At 33.6% G+C, this 20829-nt stretch overlaps 4 protein-coding genes across 4 annotated transcripts; 1 reads left to right on the top strand and 3 right to left on the bottom strand.

Annotated features, from left to right (window-relative positions):
- Nucleotides 1–7658: 7658 nt before the first annotated feature.
- On the bottom strand, nucleotides 7659–9132 carry LOC120180169 (cyclin-D4-2-like). Its single transcript, XM_039185552.1, has 5 exons — nucleotides 8789–9132; nucleotides 8624–8710; nucleotides 8442–8540; nucleotides 8171–8372; nucleotides 7659–8080 (listed from the first exon to the last, which is right to left on the bottom strand). The coding sequence occupies exons 1-5, from the start codon at nucleotides 9113–9115 to the stop codon at nucleotides 7950–7952; spliced, it is 846 nt and encodes a 281-aa protein (XP_039041483.1). The 5' UTR covers nucleotides 9116–9132; the 3' UTR covers nucleotides 7659–7949.
- A 1131-nt stretch (nucleotides 9133–10263) lies between these two features.
- Nucleotides 10264–11737, bottom strand: LOC120180167 (cyclin-D4-2-like). The gene is made up of 6 exons (XM_039185551.1): nucleotides 11394–11737; nucleotides 11229–11315; nucleotides 11047–11145; nucleotides 10776–10977; nucleotides 10573–10685; nucleotides 10264–10496 (listed from the first exon to the last, which is right to left on the bottom strand). Exons 1-6 carry the CDS (start codon nucleotides 11718–11720, stop codon nucleotides 10293–10295), a joined length of 1032 nt encoding a protein of 343 aa, XP_039041482.1. The 5' UTR covers nucleotides 11721–11737; the 3' UTR covers nucleotides 10264–10292.
- A 4061-nt stretch (nucleotides 11738–15798) lies between these two features.
- Nucleotides 15799–17323, top strand: LOC120180159 (protein CutA, chloroplastic-like). The gene is made up of 5 exons (XM_039185542.1): nucleotides 15799–15987; nucleotides 16082–16194; nucleotides 16436–16501; nucleotides 16907–16991; nucleotides 17156–17323. Exons 1-5 carry the CDS (start codon nucleotides 15839–15841, stop codon nucleotides 17235–17237), a joined length of 495 nt encoding a protein of 164 aa, XP_039041473.1. The 5' UTR covers nucleotides 15799–15838; the 3' UTR covers nucleotides 17238–17323.
- A 211-nt stretch (nucleotides 17324–17534) lies between these two features.
- Nucleotides 17535–19896, bottom strand: LOC120180132 (14-3-3-like protein B). The gene is made up of 4 exons (XM_039185521.1): nucleotides 19315–19896; nucleotides 19008–19130; nucleotides 17959–18075; nucleotides 17535–17834 (listed from the first exon to the last, which is right to left on the bottom strand). The coding sequence occupies exons 1-4, from the start codon at nucleotides 19810–19812 to the stop codon at nucleotides 17814–17816; spliced, it is 759 nt and encodes a 252-aa protein (XP_039041452.1). The 5' UTR covers nucleotides 19813–19896; the 3' UTR covers nucleotides 17535–17813.
- Nucleotides 19897–20829: the final 933 nt, after the last annotated feature.

Raw genomic sequence — 20829 nt, 5'->3', positions numbered from 1 at the left:
GTTTATTGGACCATATGAGATTGTAAAGAGAGTAGGACCTGTAGCATATCAGCTAACTTTACCACATGAGATGGAAAAGATACATGATGTTTTTCACGTTTCAATGCTTCGAAGATATAGATCTGACCCTTCTCATATCGTGACACCAGAAGAGATTGAGGTTCGTCCTGACTTGACTTATGAGGAAGAACCGATTCAAATTTTAGCACATGAAGTTAAGCAATTGAGGAACAAGATTATTCCTTTAGTCAAAGTATTGTGGAGAAATCACAGAGTAGAAGAAGCAACGTGGGAACGTGAAGAGGATATGCGACATCAATACCCTCATTTGTTCGTGCAATGAAAAATTCGAGGACGAATTTTTCTTAAGGGGAGAGATTTGTAACATCCTCCATGTCGGGTTAGTGATTAATTTGCAAAGTTTCAACATTTGGTGATTAAAGTAGAATAATTATATAGTTTAAATAGTATGGTTAGTAAATATGAGATGGGGTAAGGACCAAATGGTCATTTGCAAGGAATTTCTAATTAAAATAAAATGTTATGGGGTATATGAGAACCACATGTGATTTTAGGTTCCAGAACCTCCCATTTCTTCTTCCTTATTCCTCATTTTCTTCTCTTCCTTCTCTCAACGTGTGGCTTGCAATTAAAGGTAAGAAACTGAACTTGGTAGTTTCTTTGATTGTTAAGATTGGAAATGAAAGTTTGTATGTTATATAAGCTAAAGGAAAGCTTATATGACATTAAAACAACAAGATTAGTGTTTTAGAGATAGATTTGGAAAATGAGTTTTTAGATGAAATTTTGATATGGATGAGTTTTTGATGTTTGAATCAGATTTTTGACTTGTCAATAAGCTAATTAAGAAGTATTAGGGGTTAGAATTCAAATTAGAACATATTGGAATTTGGGTTAGATTCTTAAATTCTACATGGAGAATTGGATTTCTAGGTTTTAGAGGTATTTAATGGATAATAATTAGTTTAAGTAAGTGTATGAGAGCTAAGAGTATTAAAGGGATTGAAATATGCATGTTTGAGTTGAAATGAGATGATTTCCGGGCTCAAAATAGAATTTCTGGGTTAGGGGAATCGGTACCCATTCAAGGGGAACCGATACCCCCTCAACGAAATGAATTTCCAGAATGCTAGAGGGGAATCGGTACCCCCAGGGGGGGGGAACCGATACCCCCTCATCGTATATGAAATTCCAGATTGCTTGAGGGGAATCGATACCCCAGGGGGGGAACCGATTCCCCCATGAGAAAAAAAAGAAGAAAGAAAAGAAAGGAAGACTAAGCTATAAATTTCTTAAATTAGTAAGCTATTAAAGCTTAATTTCAAGACATAGACATCTGATGATCATCTTAAAAATTATGTTTATGTAGATACCGAGCCTACTCGAGTTCGGGAACAATCTACAAGTAGGATCGATCGAGGAAAAGGCAAAGAAGTATAGGTGAGTGCATATGCATAGCATGAATATAGTAGTATATTCAGTTCTAGACTTGTGATAAGTCTAGATTCCATATTTTGACATATGATTACATTCCATATTATGATACATTACATGAAATTTGTATTAAATGTATTACATGACATGAATTCATATTATATGTATTACATGACATGAATATGCAGAAAAAATTATATGAACTATGTGATAAATGTATGTAAATGATATGCCTATGTGTTAAAGGTATGGAAATACTATGTCTACGCGATATGAACTACGGGAAATGTATAAGCCCATGTTATGTAGATGAGAACTATAGGTATAGTTGGCATGCCAAGGGTAGAGGGTATACTCGGTTCCTTAGGACATATGTATATCCTTTGGAACCTGTGTGAAGTCTTGAAAGACACATACTTGATCCATAGTATATGTATATGATTCTTAAGGAATTCTACGTGGTCCTTATGGACATAATTCTACGGGCACTTCGGTGCAATTCTACGGGCACTTCGGTGCAATTCTACGGGGCACTTCGGTGCATTTATACGAGCTGTGGTGACAGCATAGTGCACAACCTCTCATTACTCAAATACCTTAGGTTCTCAATATGCTATCATGGGCCAATAAACTTATTAATACAGAATAATGAATGTTACAGTCATACGCTTACAGGTATGGATATTGATGAAGTATACTACATTGATTAGTTACATGTTTGCATCTCATCTCATATGATCCTGACATTTTCATTACATTACATTGCCTTATTATTGTTGCCTCACTAAGTCGATGACTTAGCGTGTGAGTGTTTCACACGTAGGATCCGAGGAAAATAGACGAGACAGGTGAAACAGCTTGACAGTATTACTCCTGCAACCATCAGATCAGAAGCAACTTAATCAGTAGGTCATTTTGTTATGTAAATGGCAGTTGGCATGTAATTAAAGGGTTAAGTTGTGTATGCTCTGAATATTTTTGTAAACTTATATTACAGTATGTATATTATTGTATTTTCTTAATATAAGTTCAAATATTTTACTATTATTTATTAAGAGTTATGTTTTAAAGTCATCAATGCGCGGAAGGGGATACTTGTTCTTGATGGTCACCTTATTGAGCTGCCGATAGTCAATGCAAAGACGCATTGATCCATCCTTCTTTTTTAACAAATAACACCGGAGCTCCCCAAGGCGATACACTTGGTCGGATAAATCCCTTCTCTAGCAACTCTTGTAATTGATTCTTTAATTCTTGCAATTCTTTCGGAGCCATTCGATAAGGTGCCATTGCTATCGGAGCTGTTCCTGACATTATTTCAATTTGGAATTCTACCTCTCTATCCGGAGGTAATCCTGCAATTCAGCAGGAAAAACATCAGGGAATTCTCGAACTATTGGAATTTCCTCTAACCTTTTCTCTTGAGCTCTTGAATCAATCACATTTGCAAGAAAACCCTGACATCCTTGTAGCAATAATTTCTTGGCAGACATCACTGATATTACATTTGCTAAAGGATTAAACTTTTCACTGCTCACACTTATCTCTATTCCTTCTGGACTTTTCAGAGTTACCTTTTTCAATCTGCAACTAACATCTCCATAATAACGGAACAACCAATCCATTCCCAGAATCACTTCAAACTCGTCAAAGGGTAATTCCATCAGATTAGCAGGGAATTCAATTCCCTGAATCTTTATGGGACACCCCTTACAAACTTTATTCACCCGGGCACTCTGGCCTAACGGAGTTGTTACTATAATCTCATTACTCGTAGCTTCTAAGGGAATCCCCAACTCCTTTACTAACTTACTTGTAATATAAGAATAATTAGAACCCGGATCAATCAATACCAATACTAATTTATCATACAACTGAAAAGTACCACCTCCACCTCCACCTCCACCTCTACCTCCACCTCCATTAAGGCACCATCCCACTCTAACCAACGCAATGCAAACCAATAACACAACACCTCCGACAGACCAATCTACTACATTTTTAACTTATAAAATTTTAAAGAAGACGAATAAAAATTATTAATAAAAATATTTTAAAAATAAATTATATAAAAAATTACAAATTTCAGAGTGATTGGTCCTCTTTATCCATTCTTACACAACCATCCATCACCCTCTTTTCTCCCACAATCCCATGAAATCATTCAACTCAACCACCATCGCTAGTACCATTCACCCACTTTTCTCCTATCACCATTCAAGTTAACTAAGTTCATCCATTAGTATGTGTAATTTGTGATACATTACAAAGTCTTTAAATTTAAAAGTCTCATACTTAAAAAATCTGTTGACCTAAAAATATTATTTTTCATGGCAAAATTTAACAAAAAAACCTAATTTTTTCTCTTAGTATCTAAATAATTCAATTGTAACCAATTTTTTTCTAAAAAATCATAATTAATGGTGTTTAATAGATATTTTTTTATTTATGTCTATATTAGTTTCAATCTATTTAAATTTTAATATTTTACAATTATGTCTTATTATGAAATATTTTAAGAGCTTCATTTAAAAAAAATAACACATGACCTATATATCTTTTGGGATGGGTCTGAAGCCAACCATCATTCATCAAATTTAATAAAATAATAAAATAATTTAAATGAATATTGAAGTAATTATGATAAGTTATTGACATGGAAACTAAAAAATAAATTGAGATTAACAATTCCTCACTCCTACGTGAGAATCATGAGATGGATGGTACCCTTATTGAATAACACGATGAATGCTTCACCACTTGGTTATAATTGAGGTTTTATCCAATTAAGAAAGCCATAGTCATCATAAAAGAAAAAGGCTAATTTCGCTTAATCGAAGCTTATTTTCTTTGTAAACACTGAAAATACGTAATATTTTTTTAAATCTATTTTCAATTAAAACAAAACAACCTGAAATTTAATTATTTTTAATGTTTGTAGTCAAACTATTTCATTAATTGCTTAGCTCGTGGCTTAATTATGAATACATTGAACTTTTCCCCATGCTTCTAGTGTTGAGACATGGACCAAACTCAGCTGCCCACAATGTTTGAATTCCTTGGTGGTCGGAAATAAAGAAGATAAAGAAAAAATATATGAATATTTCTTAAAATAAAAAGGTCGAAGTAGTCATTTCCATCCCAAAAATAAAAAGGAAAGAAAATCTTGCTCTGACACCAAAATCTTTAGTACAGTAAGGAAACATCAAGATTTTTTTTTCGCCTTATAAAAAGGACAAAATTTTTGAGCTGAAAAAAATTAATTCATGAGATGTAATATTAATTATTTAAATAAGGTGAAATTTATAGTGTTGGTAGTAGGTCGCCATGTCTTTCTGACGAGCTACAAGAGATTACATGTGCCATGTACGTCCCAACACGCTGGGCATCCGAGAGCATCTGAGGCCATCCGAACGAGTTATGCGAGGGCAATCGAGCGAGCTATGCGAGGAAATTCGAATGAAGCCGAACGAGTGTAGGTCGCCCAGAGTGCATGGCGACCTACAAGGTCGCCCGGAGGGTATGGCGACCTACAAGGTCGCCCGGAGGACATGACGATCTATGTGTTGGGACGTGCATGGCGACCTATGTGTTGGGACGTGCATGTGTCATACAACACGTTCATTCTCTCTCTTTGAGCAAGGGTAGGTCATCCGGAGTGCATGACGACCTACGGTCAATATTATAAATTTCACCCTATTTAAACAATTAATCTTGAGAGTACATTAGCTCGTCCCATAAAAAGAGTAAGTCTCCCACGCCGTTTTATCTTTTCCCAACATCTTCACGCTCCTGCGCTTGTTTACCTTCACACCTCCCCTCAGAGCCTAACGATTGGTTACCTCGCCACGTGGAAGAATCAGGGTGGTCCAGTATCACAATATACGAAAGAGTGAAAAACTGATTCAACCTTATAATTTAAATCGGTTCAAGTTCAATTTATTTTAATGGTTTAATATATTATTTTTTAAAAGGTTTATATTCATATAAATACATTTATAGAATGTATATATATTATTAATGATTAAAAAAGTTTTAAAAAATATTATTTTATAATTACTTAAAATTGTTAAAAATAAGTTTTAGTTTATATTTTTTTTATAATTTAAATTAAAACAGCTTATTTTATGTTAAAAAAATAAAACGCTGCGTCGGCATCAGCGTCGGGATTTTACTTAACCACGCATGCATTTGTGCACGCTTCGGCTCGCGCCTTTTTAACCAGGATGAAAGAAAATATTATTATTTTATTTCTTTTAAAACAGCGTTTTATTTGTTGGGTCAAAGTAAGGTATCATTAAATAGCCTAAAATGCACGCGAGCGATAGCGTGACAGCCGGGTGTACGAAGAGATTTTGGAGCAGTGGGAACTGAGTTACTTATGGTTTAAATGTAGTACAGTGTTAGAACTAGACTAGGACTGATTTAAGATTTTCAAATATTTGTCAGTTAAATGTTAAATATTTTTAATTAATAGTATCCGTTTCTTTTTTAATTAATAGAATTAGAAGATAATATTTCTCTTTGTGGGAGGTGAAGTCGGACGTTGCCATGTTGCATGGCAAGTTCAGTTCTTCGATTTTATTGGGTCTGAAATCATAACGGGCTTAAAGCTCTTGGTGGACCTAAGGCCATTTGGAGCTTCCACTTCTGTACTAGACTATGAACCTTTATTTGTCTTGGACATGCTCGTTTCTAAAATTTTTGTATTCATAAAATAAATTTAAATTTTTAATAATAAGTATTAAAAATTTAAAGAGTCGATAAAAATAAATTAATTTATCTATAAATAAATTTATATTTTCTTATTACGTTTAAAAACAATCTAATAAATATATATAATTTCAAAATGAAATGATTCAAAAATATATTAAAAACCCAACTATTCACATAAAATATTTTTTACTAATATTTCTAAATATCAAATCACTAATAATAGTGTTTACTGGTCTAACATATTTTACCATATAATATTTTACCGGTCTAACATATTCTTTACGAATATTTCTAAATATAAAATCACGAATATAAAACATTTTACCAAAGAAAGAAAAAAAAAGAAATTAAAGAAATCAATCAAATTAAGGAAAAAGTAAATTACATAATTTAAGAAATTAAAACGAAAACTAAGAAATTTAAGAAAGAAATTTTAAAATAAACTAAAACGCAATTGAAATCCAACTTAAAATTTCAAAACAATTTTGAGAGTTCATGAAAATAATTATCCCCTACCTTTGTGGAAATACATAGATCTCATAGAGATTTGGATCGGGTCATTGGGTCATTTAATATAAAACTCAAAAATAATTTAAAATTGGATCAAAATAAACAAATAAAATAAAAGATAAAAAAATCCTCATTCAAGATCCACCATCGATTTTCATTGAGAAATCTCAAGGAAGGCTAAACCTATGATGTTTATTTAAAAACATTTTCCTTTTTCATTGATTATCTATTCGAATTAAATTTTTAAACAAAAGCAAGATCGAAGTAATAGACACAGAAGTAAAAATGAAATAAAAAATAAAGATAAAAGGAAATTATCGATTTTAATCGAGAAACCTTAAGGAATGTTAGACTTAGGGAAATTTATTTAAGAGTTTTTTCATTGTTTATCAGTTTTCTCTCATACAAAAAAAAACAAAATTTATATCAATCGAAGCAACAAAAAAAAAAAGAAATTAACTTTAAACAAAAACTCCCATTTCTTTCTCTCTTTTTCTCTCTCTCTTTTTCTCTATTTTTTCGCATCCTAAAAAGATGGAGAAGGCTTCTATTTATAGTTGAGCCTCCAAAGATCCAATAGAGTAGATTATTTACATTGACGGCTAAGATTTGTATTTTCCTATCAAAGGAAATAACATCTACTTTTATTTACTCAAATCAATTAACATATTTATCTCCTATAAAAGATCACACTCGACATGAAAAGATTCCCTCAATATATTATTTAATATGATGACACTTTCTTTTCTCTTGGTGATAGCGTAAGTGGAAGTATGAAATCGGACAAAAATTGAGTATTCACTCAAATAGCATAGTATAAATGTTTTTTTTTCTTTTTTCCGAAATTACAATTAGCTGTTAAGAAGTCTAATATTTAACAGCTGGTAAGCCTCTCCATGCCAATAGCATGAAATGAAATGGCATTTGACATGACACAACTTATTCAACAAACTCTACTAATATATAAACCCTTTTCTCCCAAAGCTACAATGATAAACAATACAATTCAACAATCCATTCTTTCATCTTGTTCATCTTGTTGTGGTAAGGATCTGTTTAGCTTTCTCCTTTTGGTACCGGAACTACTTGCCGTGGTCTCATAGCTCAAGCAAGCGGCATCCAGCACCCCGATCGGACTGGATGGGACGCCGGCATTGTTAATAGATTCACCTACCAATGACATCACTCCCACACACTTCATCACTCTTTCCTGCAAATCAAAATGGGTTTAATTCAACTAAAACAGCATCTAAAGTTTGGATTTTGGATCACACAGTTGTTTTTACCTTCTGTACATATTGAGTGAGAAAAGGCATTGCTTTCTCAGTGTCCACTACACCAACAGATATGGCCACTGCTGCTGCAATCTCAGAAGGCTTGGATTCCAACAAATCAATCCCTGCAGCATTCAATTCCCACCCACCCCATCAGTTTCCCTCGTAAAAAATAGTACATATGTCTGCAAGAAAGAACAGAGAAAGTAGGGGACCTTTTATTGTGCTTGAGATGAGTTGGATTGATCTCAATATTGAACTTCTTTCTGGGATTTTATCATCATTCAGCTTGTAAAGGAAATAGTCTATGTAGGAGAATGGGGTGATTGCTTGCATTTTCCAATTCAACGTGCTCAACACTAAAAGCTCCATTCTCTGTATAGTTCTAGCCTCGAACACATATTTACATTCACCAACCTATTAATCAAAAACCATTAGATCGAACCCTAACAACAAAAAAACTATTGCTATTGCTTGATTTTTAACCTGCAAATCTAAAAGCAATGGAACTTCAGTCTCCTCCATTTTGGCTGCTAGAGATACACATGCCACAGCTAGTAATTGCATCGTCCAAGCTTTACCCTTCTGCACGATTCGAGATTAGATGCCGTTTAATCAATGGATTAGGACCAAAATTTTGAAGAATTTGATTGGTTTTTTGAGCTTACGGGTAATTCATAGGCAGAGAGAAACCTGTCCAAGTAGTTTATTGATAAATACTCGCACAATGGTCCAAAACCGAAATGGGAATGAACCTGTTGATGAACACAAAGTAAAATCAACAATAGAAATCTAGAATCAAAATGAGATTCATTTCTGAATTAATAACCCACCTTCCCAATAAAGTCAACAGCTTCTTTTCTAGCCGCCAGTTCTAAATCGCCACTTTGTAGTCTCTTCAAGTAATCGGCATTGGGCAAATGCTGTTGTTCTTTCTCCAACATTAAAGCCACACATTCGTCGCTCTGTAACGGCAATCCATCTTCACCAACACCATTAAAGGCTCGGTTTTGATTCGAGTTTCGACAAATTCTATAATTCCATGTTGTTGCCCCAAACTCACCACCCCCACCAAAGTTATCATCGTTGTCATCGAAAATGCTGAAGTTGTCTTCTGCACATAGAAGACTTGAAACTGCACAATCAAAGCTCGGTGCCATTGCAGACAAAAACCTCCCAGAAACTCTTTGAAAATTGAAAGGAAAAAAAAACTCTCTTTTATCTGTATCTTCTAAACAAGAAATGGTAATAGTTTATATGCAAAACAAAAAGTGTTTCCTTTAATCAAATAATTGAAAAACAAATAAAGGGAATAATAATAATAATATCTGTAAAAATGAAAACAAGTTCTACAAACAGAAGAGCGATGTTGCGGTAGTTTCCCTCTTGAAAGAGAGGAAGAGAGGGTCACTTAAGAAGCACACCGATGCCCTTTTTAGGGTAAAAGCAAGAAAGAGCGTGCGACACTGAGAGAGAGACACTGAGAGAGAAAGAGAGTGAGAATCTTGGAGAAAAAAATATTGTATTCTGTGAGTCTGTGGACTTTCTTTTATATGTAATTTCTACAGAACAAAAATGCATAAACTTTCATTTTTTCTTTCCGACGCGTTTCTATACGAAAAAATCTCTCATTTTTCAAACATCCCAATCAGTTTTCTCTCGTACAAAAAAAAACAAAATTTATATCAATCGAAGCAACAAAAAAAAAAGAAATTAACTTTAAACAAAAACTCACTTTTATTGCTTTTGTTCTTCGAATTACAATGGTTTATTCTTTTCTCTTCTTTTCATCCATTTCTTTCTCTCTTTTTCTCTCTCTCTTTTTCTCTATTTTTTCGCATCCTAAAGTGATGGAGAAGGCTTCTATTTATAGTTGAGCCTCCAAAGATCCAATAGAGTAGATTATTTACATTAACGGCTAAGATTTGTCCAAATCATACAAGATTTTCCCATCAAAGGAGATAACATCTACTTTTATTTACTCAAATCAATTAACATATTTATCTCCTATAAAAGATCACACTCGACATGAAAAGATTCACTCAAGATATTATTTAATATGATGACACTTTCTTTTTCTCTTGGTGATAGCGTAAGTGGAAGTATGAAATCGGACAAAAATTGAGTATTCACTCAAATAGCATAGTATAAATGTTTTTTTTTCTTTTTTCCGAAATTACAATTAGCTGTTAAGAAGTCTAATATTTAACAGCTGGTAAGCCTCTCCATGCCAATAGCATGAAATGAAATGGCATTTGACATGACACAACTTATTCAACAAACTCTACTAATATATAAACCCTTTTCTCCCAAAGCTACAATGATAAACAATACAATTCAACAATCCATTCTTTCATCTTGTTCATCTTGTTGTGGTAAGGATCTGTTTAGCTTTCTCCTTTTGGTACCGGAACTACTTGCCGTGGTCTCATAGCTCAAGCAAGCGGCATCCAGCACCCCGATCGGACTGGATGGGACGCCGGCATTGTTAATAGATTCACCTACCAATGACATCACTCCCACACACTTCATCACTCTTTCCTGCAAATCAAAATGGGTTTAATTCAACTAAAACAGCATCTAAAGTTTGGATTTTGGATCACACAGTTGTTTTTACCTTCTGTACATATTGAGTGAGAAAAGGCATTGCTTTCTCAGTGTCCACTACACCAACAGATATGGCCACTGCTGCTGCAATCTCAGAAGGCTTGGATTCCAACAAATCAATCCCTGCAGCATTCAATTCCCACCCACCCCATCAGTTTCCCTCGTAAAAAATAGTACATATGTCTGCAAGAAAGAACAGAGAAAGTAGGGGACCTTTTATTGTGCTTGAGATGAGTTGGATTGATCTCAATATTGAACTTCTTTCTGGGATTTTATCATCATTCAGCTTGTAAAGGAAATAGTCTATGTAGGAGAATGGGGTGATTGCTTGCATTTTCCAATTCAACGTGCTCAACACTAAAAGCTCCATTCTCTGTATAGTTCTAGCCTCGAACACATATTTACATTCACCAACCTATTAATCAAAAACCATTAGATCGAACCCTAACAACAAAAAAACTATTGCTATTGCTTGATTTTTAACCTGCAAATCTAAAAGCAATGGAACTTCAGTCTCCTCCATTTTGGCTGCTAGAGATACACATGCCACAGCTAGTAATTGCATCGTCCAAGCTTTACCCTTCTGCACGATTCGAGATTAGATGCCGTTTAATCAATGGATTAGGACCAAAATTTTGAAGAATTTGATTGGTTTTTTGAGCTTACGGGTAATTCATAGGCAGAGAGAAACCTGTCCAAGTAGTTTATTGATAAATACTCGCACAATGGTCCAAAACCGAAATGGGAATGAACCTGTTGATGAACACAAAGTAAAATCAACAATAGAAATCTAGAATCAAAATGAGATTCATTTCTGAATTAATAACCCACCTTCCCAATAAAGTCAACAGCTTCTTTTCTAGCCGCCAGTTCTAAATCGCCACTTTGTAGTCTCTTCAAGTAATCGGCATTGGGCAAATGCTGTTGTTCTTTCTCCAACATTAAAGCCACACATTCGTCGCTCTGTAACGGCAATCCATCTTCACCAACACCATTAAAGGCTCGGTTTTGATTCGAGTTTCGACAAATTCTATAATTCCATGTTGTTGCCCCAAACTCACCACCCCCACCAAAGTTATCATCGTTGTCATCGAAAATGCTGAAGTTGTCTTCTGCACATAGAAGACTTGAAACTGCACAATCAAAGCTCGGTGCCATTGCAGACAAAAACCTCCCAGAAACTCTTTGAAAATTGAAAGGAAAAAAAAACTCTCTTTTATCTGTATCTTCTAAACAAGAAATGGTAATAGTTTATATGCAAAACAAAAAGTGTTTCCTTTAATCAAATAATTGAAAAACAAATAAAGGGAATAATAATAATAATATCTGTAAAAATGAAAACAAGTTCTACAAACAGAAGAGCGATGTTGCGGTAGTCTCCCTCTTGAAAGAGAGGAAGAGAGGGTCACTTAAGAAGCACACCGATGCCCTTTTTAGGGTAAAAGCAAGAAAGAGCGTGCGACACTGAGAGGGAAAGAGAGTGAGAATCTTGGAGAAAAAAATATTGTATTTTGTGAGTCTGTGGACTTTCTTTTATATGTAATTTCTACAGAACAAAAATGCATAAACTTTCATTTTTTCTTTCCGACGCGTTTCTATACGAAAAAATCTCTCATTTTTCAAACAGCCCAATTAGTTTCGGATTGTGCTTATTAGATTTTTCAATTTAGTGCGTTGAATTGTTTGAAAAAAAAACAATATTTTATTTATTATGGTAAAATCTATTATAGTTTCCTTTTTCATTTTAGTGAAAAAAAAAACAATATTTTTCAAAGCAACTTTTCCTGTTTCTTGGAACGATATTACCAAGTTTTAGTGAAAATCATTTCGTTTCCTTTTTCATTTTAGTTCATAAATGTTAACATTTGTTTTCAAGTTTAATCACAGTAGATGTCTCTATTTCATGACCTTCAAATCAATGATTATATTTTAATAATTAATTTAATTTATTAATTAAAGTAGAACATTGTCATGTTAGATTCAAGTTATTATTTAATTGTAATAAAATATATTCAATTGATTTAATTCAATTTATTAATTTTTATCTTAATTAGTTAAGAAAAATCATTTATTCGACTATATGTAAATTCTTTGAATTACGAATCAATTTATTCTATTATTATTCATACACATTTTATATATATTATTAAAATGTTTACTTGCATCGGTGTCAGATGAACTTGTAGCTTCCATATGCAATATAATTTGGTATAATTTAATTAGTAGTTTAACGTTTTTAAGCATATTAATACTTTAACATTTATGACTTGACATCGTTTCATTTATGATTTGACGTTCAAATGATTAAAATAGAAATAAATCGAAAGTCTAATAATTAAATTGAAAAATTTTAAACTTTAATGACAAGAACAGAGGTTAAAAAGAAAACCGAGGGATGAAATTGTGAACTTACGCTTAACACTGAACTGACGTAGGCTTATCATAATTTTCATACAGGAGTTGCTTGCGTCCAAACATTTATTTATTTTATTTAAATGGTGAAGTATAAATGGTGAAAGCTTCCTTATTCACTGCACCCCGCTGATTCTGTAGTGTCTTGTAATAACCCCCGAATTCACGCAGTTTGTATAAACAGAGGGGAAAATGCTAACCCAGCCGTTAAATAATTCAAAAACTTTCTTTCTTGCCAAACAGTAGAAAAAGTCCTCTGAAAATCAGTAAAACTGTCCATCTTTGTAAAAAAAGCGTCGGGTTTTAGCTTTTCTTCCACTTTTAGGAGCATTTTTTTCTTTTGGATTTAGATAATTATCCTTTTAACTAGGACGATAATTGCTAAAGTGTGGTTTAAATAATTAAACAGAGAGACATTGTGTGAGCATCCTTGGGTTAAATCCCATCATTTAACTTCCTTGGTAATGGTGTTTTATAACAGAACAATGTCTGGTCGGCTAGTAATAATAATTTACAGTCAAACAAACACTGTACAAATCAAGAAACACAAAAACATCTCAGAAAGCTTGGTCCTTTGTTTCTTGAATGTTCTTATATTCCACACCACTAGACTTGATACCCCTCGACTAGGAGTTGTTTCTTTCTCTGTGTTTTTAATTCCTCCAATTTAAAACCAATTCATCTTTCTCTTAACCCAAGGCCTTAATTATCATTCAATAAATGATCAGATTTTAATTTAATTAATAATATTGTTATAATATTTATAAATTATAAATTCAAATAAATCGTATTGGATGAATTATGTAGTCAAAACATTGACATGCATATGCATTTGAGCTTGAAGGGAAAAAAGTTTGAATTCAGTTCTTATTATTATTTTGACAAAATTGTAAAAACGGTAAAAAAGAATTACAAATTAACCTTGGATGCTCTTGTTCTCAACGTATTCATTAATTCGTTCAAGACGAGCCTACTTAAAATATAAGTAAAGAGACTTTTAGGACACATTTCTAACCCTTTTCTCCTTCCCCCATATTCTGTCAACCTCCTTTTCTTTTCTTTTTTACTTTAGTAAAAGATATTTATTTTACCCTGAATTATGCTTTGGAGTTCAAGTCTTTTTCCACCCTTTTGAATGGAAACCCTTTAGTAAAAAAAAAACTAAAGGGTTGGAATCCCATATGGGGGGTGGATGTTGTCAGTTATGTTTGTGTTAATCTCACTCTCACAGACTATATTCCCACTTTGCATTATAATTTTGGCGGTCTAAAGGCAAAGTCTTCTCTTAATGTTTGAGATCCGAGCTTAACAGAGTGTCATGTCATGCCTCACTGCCTACCACCCACTCGTTCTCAATGTTTATATTTATGGGTTAAATTTTGATCTCTATTATATTTAAATTTAAGATTTAGAATCTTTATATTATAATATCATATAATCTAGTCGTATGATGTTATTAAAACAATTAATTATTTTTATATTAAAGTATTTTTTCATATTTAAGGTCGGACCAAGTTCTTGAGATTCACCCCATCCATAAAAAAAGACCATAACCATAACCAGTCATTCAAAATTTCAAAGACCACATCTCCGGTCTCTCACCACCCCCTCCTTTAAACATTTCCCACTTGTCCTCGTGCCTCTTGTGTCTTTTTGAATATGAACACTTTGTTATTATCTTATCAATGGAGTTTTTGTTTTTAATGATAGGGAGCACAGATGCGTGCTTATCGACAATAACTATAATTTATTATTATAATTACATTTAAAGATTTTTCTTCATAAAACAATAATAATAATATGTATGACGAAATTTAATTATATTTTCATGATTTATTAATAAAATATTAAATTAATTATTTAATTTAATGAAATATATTTTCATTTTATATGATCTTAACTTTTTATTTCTTGGGGGGAGGGTCGGAAAATATATTAAACAGCTGTTCTATTTTATTAGTATGCGTTGAAAGCATTGTCATGGTTTTAACTTCGTTTTCGGCCTTATAAATCTAAAAAAGGGCCTTTCGAGAATGGGCCAAGAAACTAACGAATTGGATTAAGTGATGGATAGCACACGTGGCAAAACCACCCAATCACATTCACAAGAAGAGAAAGGAAATTCTAAAACTGCCTGGGCAGTCAGGTCAGGCAAGAGAATGGAATCGAATCAACACTAAGGGTGCGTTTGATTCACAAAATGTAAGATTATCAGATAATAGGATTAGAATGTTGTATTTTGTGTTTGGTTGGCTTAACAGGAATGTAAGATTACAGTGTTTGGTTAAAAGAATAAAAGATTATTAGAATATATATTTGACCAAATTATTCTTATTATATATTTATTTTTTTAACAAGTTAGAAAATATTTATATATTTTCTTTAAAAAATTTAAATTCATAAACTTTATATAATTTTTTTACAAAATTGAAAATATAAAAAGATTTAATGAAATGTTAAAATTTTATTTTAACTCTTGAATTTCATATAAAATTTTAATTATAGATTTTTTTATAAATTTAAAATAGTTTAAGGATAATTTTTAATTTAACATTCATAGAATTTTTATTATTCAATGACAGAAGAAAAATATTTTCGAAGAAAAAAAAAATTAAGGGCATTTTAATCCAAAATACCGGTAATCCAACAATACCTAAAAAAATAGAGATAATAACATTTTCGATAATATACCCAAAAAATCTACTATTAATAATCTTACATTACCAAAAATGAGATTCTCAAACTAACCAAACGAGAGGATGTTAATTATATTACTATAGAATCACATATTCTTTCATCGAAACGCCCAGGTAACGAATACTTACCTTCTTGTACATAATTTAAAGACAAGACCCAACCCAGGAATGGCTACCACTCTCCGCTGCAGGGAGCTTGTTTCCTCCACCACCGTACGACGCCGTTTCCAACTGTCGGTGCGTTTTCCACTCTCTCTTCTTCTTATTACCTCAAAACGGGGCTGCGCTCAGTTTCTCCCCTTTGTTCGTCTCTTAAGCTAGTAGTTTGTCACTATCATCTCCACAAACCAATTCAACCATATGTTGCTGATTTTATGTTAATTTAGCCTCCTTTGGGGTTTCTTGTTTTAGATCCAAGTTTAGTACACAAACACCAGATAAGACCGTCCGCGCTGTAAAAATGGAAGCGAATAGCAACACTGTTCCAAGCATCGTTGTTTATGTTACTGTTCCAAACAGAGAAGGTTTCCCTTTTTCTTTTTCCTGTAACGACAAGTCATAGAATCTGAGTTCGGGCCAAGGAATCGTATTTCACACAATCTCAGAATTTGGGAATTTAAAGCTATTACTTTTTTTTCCTTTTCGTCTTCAATTTTTTCACTTCCTCTATTATAGCTCTATCGTGGAGCTTGTTTTCCAGTATATAAAGTTTATAAGTAGTTGAAACTTGAAAATATGCTTCTAATTAATTCGCAATATATAATGCAGGCAAGAAGTTGGCTGGAAGCATTGTGAAAGAGAAACTTGCAGCGTGTGTAAACATATTCCCAGGTTTGACTTCTTGGTTTCTTCGTTGTGTGATTACATTCTGTTTTATAAATCCCTCTAATTGTTTCCAGTTAATTATTTCAATAAAAAGGGGATTTTTGTTCAATTTCATTTGGGGGTAGATTTTATTATTTCTGATTTTATAATCATTTGAACAGTAGTTATTGAAATAGATTCATAAGAGTCATTAATATATTGTGAATGCAGGTGTGGAGTCGGTGTATGAATGGGAGGGAAAGGCATGAACTTCCATTTGGATAGATATATTGCTTTTGTTGAAATAGATTCATAAGAGTCATTAATATATTCCTTTTTAACTAGTAGAGTTTTTGCATAGGCAGCTAATCCAAGTATTTCTGACGGTCTTGTGCTGAAAGCTAAGTTTATATTCATTTATATTCAACACAGATCCTGAGGAGCTGCTGATAATCAAGATAAGGCAATCCCTCCTGTCAGCACTCACAGAACATGTCAACGCAAATCACGAATACGAGTAAGCACAAAACCGCTTTTATTTTTTAAACTGAAATGTGATTTAAGGTTTCAAATTTGATGCTTGAAATTCCAACTGGATAAGGCCAAAAGGGTTGTTTTCAAAAGAAAATAATCCGGGTGTCCCTTAGTCGGAACTTGCCTTCATTATTGTTTTTTTTTCAGTGTACCGGAAGTAATTGCCTTACCCATCAACGGTGGCAGCCCCCAGTATCTAGAATGGCTTAAGAACAGCACAAGGGATTGAATCTCTCGGATCTAGTATGATGGGGGGGGGGTGAAACCGGTTTAAATATTTACAAGGGTTCTCCATCTCATAGACAATTTGTCTGTATGTATGACTTCTAGCTCGAGTAAACGAGGCTTTCTATGTGAAAATCTAAAATCTCTTTATAATAACAAATGTCTTAGACCCTAGAGTCAGTTAATTTAAAAATAAGACAAGGGATTCTCATTGTTAAATAAGTGTATTATCTATCATTTTAATCCCTCAATTTCCTCGGGTTTTATCTATTTCTACTCACTAATCTAAATTCTACAGTGGTTATTATGTTCAATTCTCTATGCCATCTTGGAAAACTTCTACCATAGCTAAGAATTGCTACTGTGCATTAAATATAACTAACTAGTTGGAAAACGCTGCCTATCAGTCACTTCCAAATTCAGAAAACTAGTCGGGCGTTACAGAGATAATAGCAACATTATGTCAAGGTCAATTCAAATCCCAATTTTAGATTACACAGTTTAATCAGCATTAGCAAATGACATTCAAAGTCCACCCCCTCCAGAAGAAGAACAGGACTAACAAGGATTAAACCACCTTCTATGGCTCATCTAACTGGTCCTGCATCACATCCAACATTTACAGTTAGAATTTGGTCAAATCATTATGATGAAAACACCATTAACATGGTCTTAATTGTGTGCTCGCACAAGAGAGAGTGTCCAAGAGAGAGGAGGGCAATGACCTGAACATCTGAAGTCCATAGAGTAAGGTTGTCCCTTAGGAGTTGCATAATGAGAGTGCTGTCCTTGTAAGACTCTTCTCCCAGAGTGTCAAGCTCAGCAATGGCTTCCTCAAATGCCTTTTTAAAGAACCAAGGGATATTTAATGAATTCCCAACTTCAGTTCATGTTTTATTCTTACTACAACTACCAACATTTTTCAGAGAAATAAGTCGAAATACCAAAGATGTTAGCATTTATTTAAAGCATCCAACTGAGGTGATCTTCATACAAGTTGCATGCATTAAGTTGCATTACTTCGGAGGTTGGCCACATTCCACTTATTTTCTCCTCATAAAAGTAAACAAGGGAGGCCATAGGAAACATATCCAAACATTTTAACTCCAAACAAGCAGATTGATCTACCTGTTGCTTGAAAATGATGCATTTGTTACTATTTTATCCTCTAACTAATGGCCCTAAATGCCAAAGTTTGCTAGTAGACCTAACGGCAGAAGCAACAACAAATATTGCTGAAACTCCAATATGCTATGCTCATAAAGGATATGGTTAGCTAATAACACGATTGACTTCAGTTTCTTTACGATCCTAATTTCACAAACTTCAAACTTAGAAGTAAATTTAAGGTACTAGAAATGGAATGGCTAGAATCAAGCAACAGAGCTTGTATATTTGCAAGAATTGAAAAGAAAATCATTCGCCACTTCAATTACGATAAATTTGGTTCAAACTCTAATCTAATTGGCTCCTAACAAAGTCATCTACATCAAGTCACCAACAGAAAAAGTCAAAGCAATCTCCTTTTTGTACCCCCACTAAACTTTAAAGGACGAAATGATACAAGCCATAAAATAAACAGTCATAAAACTGTCCATCATCAAACTATTAAACTAATCAGATTAAATGAGCTAATAATATTATACTCTTCTATGAAGAAACCAGCGAGACCATTGATAAAAAAAACACATTATGTTTCATTTCCCATTGGTTTATGCAGAGCTGAAAGAGCTGAAGCAAGGTGAGACAAAAGTTGGAGCTTAGAAACACTCACCTGTTTAGCCATGCTACAAGCCTTATCAGACTGATTGAGAATCTCATAATAGAACACCGAGTAATTCAGCGCCAGTCCCAACCTGATAGGGTGCGTTGGTGCTAAATCCGTCAGCGCAATATCCTTCATTCAATTCAACACAGAATCAAAACTTTCAACTTCGAAAAAAATACTGAATTTTCAAAATCAAAACTCTAAACCTAAAATCACAATTCCAAGTCAACATCCAAAAAACAAGTCTAACATTCAGATATTTAGTCAAAGCCAGGTTAAAAGGTTACAGATCTCTTGTAAGAAAAAGAGTCACCTGAGCAGCCTTGTAAGACAGCATAGTATCCTCAGCAGCTGCTTTCCTCTCGTCACCAACCTTAAACTCTGCTAAATACCGATGATAGTCCCCTTTCATCTTCAAATATAAAACCTTGGATTCACTCGCCGCAGCAGACGGGATCAGATTCGAGTCCAACAAATTCAAGATACTAGCGCAAACATCCGACAATTCAGCTTCGATCTTCGATCTATATTCCTTAACGAGCACAACATGTTCCTCGTTCTTCCGACCTTCTTCTTTCTGCTCGATGGAAGAAACGATTCTCCAAGCGGCGCGTAGAGATCCTATCACGTTTTTGTAGGCAACCGAGAGAAGGTTTCTTTCCTCGAGGGTGAGTTCGGCGGCAGGAGTTGAGCCGAGGACGAGCTTTTGCATGAACTGGACCATCTCCTCGTAGCGCTCGGCTTGTTCGGAAAGCTTAGCTAAGTAAACGTACTGGTCACGGCTTAGATTGTCCGGCACCGCCGTCGCCATCTGCAGAAATTGGTGGAATTTCGGCGGGAGAGAACGAGAAGAATTTTATTTTCCTTTTTTTTTTCTTCCTTGAGATCGCTAAACCTGAAGATATTTTTCTATGAAGGGCATGATGAGGGTAAAACAGTAATCACGTCGTTGGGATTGGTGTAATTATTGTTAGTTAGTTTAATAAAACGGCTTAATACACTTTTAAGTGCCTAAGCTATACCTTAAATTATGTTTTGGTGCCTGAAGAATTTTTTTGCTAATAATAGATACCTAATGTTTTATCCATTACCATTTTAGGCGCCCAAAAGTTAAAGTTTTCTGTTAACGGATACGTGTCACTCTCATATTTTTAATTTTTATTTTAAAAATTAAATTATTATTATTTTAAAAAAACCTTATATTATCATTTTTTCACAAAACACCCCAAAATCATAAACCCACTTATACTCTTAAATCCCTAACCCAAATTTCGACGAAGCCCACCCACCAGTGGCATAACCCACAACCGACCATCCCTAAATGAAAGTCTATTGAAGCATAGTCACCGTTTTGATCGATTTACGCGCCATTGTTTCAAATTTTGCACGTGATTTGCAACGATTTGCGATCGATTTTTGATCGAAGATCGTTTTAAGAGTGACGGAAAAGGACTTGTCAACATTGGAGTTCGATGATCAATGGGTATGTGACTGACGACGTCAACAATGGCTGGCAAAAGAGTTTAATGATTTGGTTTTCAAAATCTAAGGGTCATTTTGATATTTTTGAAACATTTGAGTTTTTTAAAATAACAATTTTATCTTTATTTAAAAAAATAAAAAAATATAAATGTGACACATGTCATCTAACGATTGATTTTAGCGACAGCTTCAGTCCAGACATCTAAAAGTGTAGCATATAAACATTAGGCACCTATTTTGAATAAAAAAAATAATATTTTTTACTAAAATAATATATAAAATAATTTTATAGAAAAAAAATTAGTATTGTTATCGTATTCCATCCTAAAATGAGGTTTATTCAAAC

This window comes from Hibiscus syriacus, unplaced genomic scaffold (genome assembly GCF_006381635.1).
Source record: "Hibiscus syriacus cultivar Baekdansim isolate YM2019G1 unplaced genomic scaffold, ASM638163v2 tig00112491_pilon, whole genome shotgun sequence".
NCBI classification, from domain to species: domain Eukaryota; kingdom Viridiplantae; phylum Streptophyta; class Magnoliopsida; order Malvales; family Malvaceae; genus Hibiscus; species Hibiscus syriacus.
Note: the sequence above shows the minus strand (reverse complement) of the source record. Positions and strands in the feature narration are given on the sequence as shown.